General features: G+C 39.4%; 1 protein-coding gene across 1 annotated transcript in view; it reads left to right on the forward strand.

Moving 5' to 3' along the window:
* Nucleotides 1–6,000, forward strand: part of tacr1a (tachykinin receptor 1a) — a 33,714-nt gene that overhangs the window by 20,661 nt on the left and 7,053 nt on the right. Inside the window, exons 3-4 of the mRNA XM_029716590.1 lie at nt 1,537–1,687; nt 3,589–3,785. Of these exons, the coding sequence (XP_029572450.1) occupies nt 1,537–1,687; nt 3,589–3,785 (348 nt within the window). The remainder of the gene's footprint in view (nt 1–1,536; nt 1,688–3,588; nt 3,786–6,000) is intronic.

Here is a 6,000-nt window from a genome sequence, read left to right on the forward strand (position 1 = left end):
CTCATGCAGTTCCCAAACATTTCACTGTAATAATCACTGGTAACAGACTGTGAATGCCATTAAAGGGATATTTCAGGATGTTGGCAATGCCCTTTATCTACTTCCCCAGAGTCAGATGAATTCGTGGATACCATTTTTATGTCTCTCTCAGAGGAAGTTGTTATGTTGCGTTAGCGCAATTGCTAACTATTGTTGACTGTAGACTTCCAGCTGTTCCCACAGACTTCCAGTCATTGAGATAATGCTAGTTAGCATTGATTCGCGAAACTACCTATAACTTCCTTCATAATGGACACAGAGACAAAAAAATGGTGTCCACGAGTTTATCAGACTCTAGGGAAGTAGATAAATGGCTTCACTGACACAATTCGGAAGTATACCTTGATTATTGGATTCCTCGTCAAACACAAACAGATGCTTTCCACAGTCGTCTTACCTTTAATATCCCAAAAACTAAAACACTGCATGCATCACTAGAGAATAAAAAGGTACAACAGAGCTTTTGGGTAGGAAAACCATTGGCCTTCAAGTCAATTGGTTGAATTGCAGCTTCTCTCTCTTTGGGCTCATTTCTTATGCCTTGTGTACTGTGTGTGCCAGGTTTGATCCTCTGGTGCACCTGCATTTTGCTCAGTAGGCCGGTATGAGGTCCTGAAGGCTGATGTACTGTCTCTGTCCTCCTGGGTGTTCTATCTGATTATAATAATTGTCTGAATTTTCCTTGTTTAAAAAAAAATAAAAAAATAAAAAACACACAGACTTCCATGAAAGTCTCTGGGGAGGAGAGACCGGCTACTGTGTCTGATACCCAAGCAATTAACTCATATTAACTGAATCTGAGCTCTCTTAATGTTCTTAATTTGTTATTTATTATTGGAAAGTTAATTATGGGAGGGAGTTAGTTCCTTTGCCATGTAAATATAGAAAAATGGTCTCAGAATAGTTGTATTAGATATGTTTGCTCGATAAGGAGGCCCTTATTCATACCCTATTACTGTTGCACCTGCCGTAAAGGTACAGTTACCTGATAAGTATCACCCTAGCACTACACATCTGATTGAAATAATCAAAGAGTGATGATTAGTTATTTGAATCAGCTGTGTAGTGCTAGGGCCAAAACAAGAATGTGCACCAAGTTTGGGAAACTCTATTGGAGGGATTCTTCCATGATAAATTCTATAATTTAGTGTTTTGTTGATAGTGGTGGAAAACGTGGTCTCAGGCAGCACTCCAGAATTTCCCATAAGTGTTAAATTGGGTTGAGATCTGGTGACTGAGACGGCCATGGCATATGGTTTACAACGCTTTCACGCTCATCAAATCATCAAATTGCTGAATTAACTCAGGAACCACACCTGTGTGGAAGCACCTGCTTTCAATATATTTTCTATTCGTAATTTACTAAAGTCTTTCCATTATTTTGGCAGTTACCTGTATGTGTGGGTGACTGTGCAGATGTTCTTCCCCTTTCCTGTAGGTACAATGTAGCAGTGCTGCATGCTGATCTTGTCTTCCCCTCCCTGTCGTGTCCTGTAGGTACTACATGTGCGTGACAGTGCTGATCTACTTCCTGCCTCTACTGGTGATGGGCTGTGCCTATCTGGTGGTGGGCCTCACTCTCTGGGCCAGTAACATACCTGGAGACTCCTCTGACCGCTACAAGGAGCAGCTCACTGCCAAACGCAAGGTACAGCACACTATAATAAAAGGTACAGCACACTATAATAAAAGGTACAGCACACTATAATAAAAGGTACAGCACACTATAATTAAAGGTACAGCACACTATAATAAAAGGTACAGCACACTATAATTAAAGGTACAGCACACTATAATAAAAGGTACAGCACACACTATAATTAAAGGTACAGCACACTATAATAAAAGGTACAGCACACTATAATTAAAGGTACAGCACACTATAATAAAAGGTACAGCACACTATAATAAAAGGTACAGCACACTATAATAAAAGGTACAGCACACTATAATTAAAGGTACAGCACACTATAATAAAAGGTACAGCACACACTATAATTAAAGGTACAGCACACTATAATTAAAGGTACAGCACACACTATAATTAAAGGTACAGCACACTATAATAAAAGGTACAGCACACTATAATAAAAGGTACAGCACACTATAATAAAAGGTACAGCACACTATAATAAAAGGTACAGCACACTATAATAAAAGGTACAGCACACACTATAATTAAAGGTACAGCACACTATAATAAAAGGTACAGCACACTATAATTAAAGGTACAGCACACTATAATAAAAGGTACAGCACACTATAATAAAAGGTACAGCACACACTATAATAAAAGGTACAGCACACTATAATAAAAGGTACAGCACACTATAATAAAAGGTACAGCACACTATAATTAAAGGTACAGCACACTATAATAAAAGGTACAGCACACTATAATAAAAGGTACAGCACACACTATAATTAAAGGTACAGCACACTATAATTAAAGGTACAGCACACACTATAATTAAAGGTACAGCACACTATAATAAAAGGTACAGCACACTATAATAAAAGGTACAGCACACTATAATAAAAGGTACAGCACACTATAATTAAAGGTACAGCACACTATAATAAAAGGTACAGCACACTATAATAAAAGGTACAGCACACTATAATAAAAGGTACAGCACACTATAATAAAAGGTACAGCACACACTATAATTAAAGGTACAGCACACACTATAATTAAAGGTACAGCACACTATAATAAAAGGTACAGCACACACTATAATTAAAGGTACAGCACACTATAATTAAAGGTACAGCACACTATAATAAAAGGTACAGCACACTATAATAAAAGGTACAGCACACTATAATAAAAGGTACAGCACACTATAATAAAAGGTACAGCACACTATAATTAAAGGTACAGCACACTATAATAAAAGGTACAGCACACTATAATTAAAGGTACAGCACACACTATAATTAAAGGTACAGCACACACTATAATAAAAGGTACAGCTCACACTATAATTAAAGGTACAGCACACACTATAATTAAAGGTACAGCACACACTATAATTAAAGGTACAGCACAGTAACCCTGGGTTACACCAGCCCAGCTCACAGCCAAACACAAGGTACCATACACTAACACTAGGTTTAAAGAAATAGCGTTGACCATAGTATTATATCATGGATGCAAGGTACAGGTGTACAGTAGGATCTTTATTGATCACCCTGTTGCAGGACATTTTATACATTTTATATGTGTATTTGAGCTTATTTTTTATTTTTATGTCCATTAATTATAATCCACATAATAATTCACATTTCTTGCTGCAGGATTATTTTCCTGCTGTAGCAAACTGGCTCAAATTAAGATCATATATCTGTACACTAACAAATCAGGGGTATTGTAGGGTAAATATTTACTGTGGGGCTCTGGGAAAGATTAGACGATATATCAATGAAATGCCTCCTGAAATGACTGAATCGAACTCAGAATTACAGAACTAATTTAATAGGATCTCTGTCATTAGAATTTGAATGAACCCCAATCCTGTGGTTTATCTGTGTCTCTGTCTGTGTTAGGTGGTGAAGATGATGATCGTGGTGGTGTGTACATTTGCTATCTGCTGGCTGCCCTACCACGTGTATTTCCTGCTCCATCTGTACTTCCCCCTCCTGTTTGAGACGCTCTACATCCAACAAGTCTACCTGGCTGTCATGTGGCTGGCCATGAGCTCCACCATGTACAACCCAATCATCTACTGCTGTCTCAACGACAGGTAGGTACACTACGGAGGAACACACACAGGTGCGTGCATATGGCACGCACGCTGGCACACACACAATGGGTAAATCAAAATGGTTTAAAATTCTCTTACCTGTTTTTTATTAGGTAGATTATTTATTCATTGCATTATTTATATGTTGAGGAACATTCATCACATATTATTCATAACCTTTACTTATGTGGTGAAGGCAAAATGAAAGAAAAATGAATTCTTGCATGAACAACAACTAATATCTCTAATCTCTAATATGACTTGTTACAGTTTTTCATTGCTTTGGTGTAATTTTCACAATTATGTGGTACAAAACTCAAAACAGATCATCAAAACTCTAAACACACAAAATCATAGTCATTTTTCACCAAACTTAATCAGTTTCATCTAGAAATACATGTTTCACATTGCAATACATTTTCATATAAAGTAATTGCCTTTCACAATGCAATGCTCACATTACTTTTGATATGATTCTCTTCTCTTTTGAAAACATTTTACTATTACTTAATTTGACTGATGATCACTTAAACGTTTGGTAAACCTATAGATGTAAACTGGTTTGTCTACTGCAGATTTTGAGAGCTAGATTATGAAAATGTATGTCTATAAAGTAGAAACATAAAAGTATGATATGCTCAAATGTAATACTATGATGATGACTATTATGATTTTTACTTTATCAAGCCCACAAAAAATAATATAGTGCGTACTGTGGTAGGAATACTACAGTATTCACTGTAGTGTTTTTGCAGACTTTACTGTAGTATTCGCTGAGGCATACAATGATTTCAATCCAGACTTATGTCAGGTTTGGATTCGACATGCTTAAAGGTTTTTCCCTAAGTGCATGAACAATGAAGATATTTACTGCAATTTCGATGAAAACCTATGGCCAAATGCTCAAGACAGGCTTGATGCAAACTAGTGCCATCAACACATTGTTTCTTTCGTGTCTTTCATTTGATTACATTGTGAAAGACGCCTTAAATGATCACAGCTTTGATCACACATGAGATTGAATCCTACTACAACGGCTCTGACGCTCGTCGGAGTTGGCAGGGCTTGAAAACTATTACGGACTACAAAGGGAAACCCAGACGTGAGCTGCCCAGTGACGCGAGCCTACCAGACGAGCTAAATGCCTTTTATGCTCGCTTCGAGGCAAGCAACACTGAAGCATGCACGAAAGCACCAGCTGTTCTGGATGACTGTGTGATAACGCTCTCAGTAGCCGATGTGAGCAAGACCTTTAAACAGGTCAACATTCACAAAGCCGCGGGGCCAGATGGATTACCGGGATGTGTACTCAAAGCATGGACCAAATGACATTTTCAACCTCTCCCTGATTGAGTCTGTAATACCTACATGTTTCAAGCAGACCACCATAGTCCCTGTGCCCAAGGAAGCGAAGGTAACCTGCCTGAATGATTACCGCCCGTAGCACTCACATCAGTAGCCATGAAGTGCTTTGAAAGGCTGGTCATGGCTCACATCAACAGCATCCTCCCAGATACCCTAGACCCACTTTAATTCGCATTCCACCCCAACAGATCCACAGATGACACAATCTCAATCGCATTCCACACTGCCCTTTCCCACCTGGACAAAAGGAACACCTATGTGAGAATGCTGTTCATTGACTACAGCTCAGCGTTAAACACCATAGTGCCCTCAAAGCTCATCACTAAGCTAAGGACCCTGGGACTAAACACCTCCCTCTGCAACTGGATCCTAGACTTCTTGACGGGCCTTCCCCAGGTGGTAAGGGTAGGCAACAACACATCTGCCACGCTGATACTCAACACTGGGGCCCCTCATAGGTGTGTACTTAGTCCGCTCCTGTACTCTCTGTTCACCCACAACTGCGTAGCCAAACATAACTCCAACACCATCATTAAGTTTGCTGACGACATAACAGTGGTAGGCCTGATCACTGACAATGATGAGACAGCCTATAGGGAGGAGGTCAGAGACCTGGCAGTGTGGTGCCAGGACAACAACCTCTTCCTCAATGTGAGCAAGACAAAGGAGCTGATTGTGGACTACAGGAAAAGGCGGGCCAAACAGGCCCCCATTAACATCGACGGGGCTGTAGTGGAGCAGGTTCGAGAGTTTCAAGTTCCTTGGTGTCCACATCACCAATAAACTATCATGGTCCTAACACACCAAGACAGTCGTGAAGAGGGCACGACAAAACCTTTTCCCCCTCAGG

This window comes from Salmo trutta, chromosome 27 (genome assembly GCF_901001165.1).
Source record: "Salmo trutta chromosome 27, fSalTru1.1, whole genome shotgun sequence".
Taxonomy (NCBI): domain Eukaryota; kingdom Metazoa; phylum Chordata; class Actinopteri; order Salmoniformes; family Salmonidae; genus Salmo; species Salmo trutta.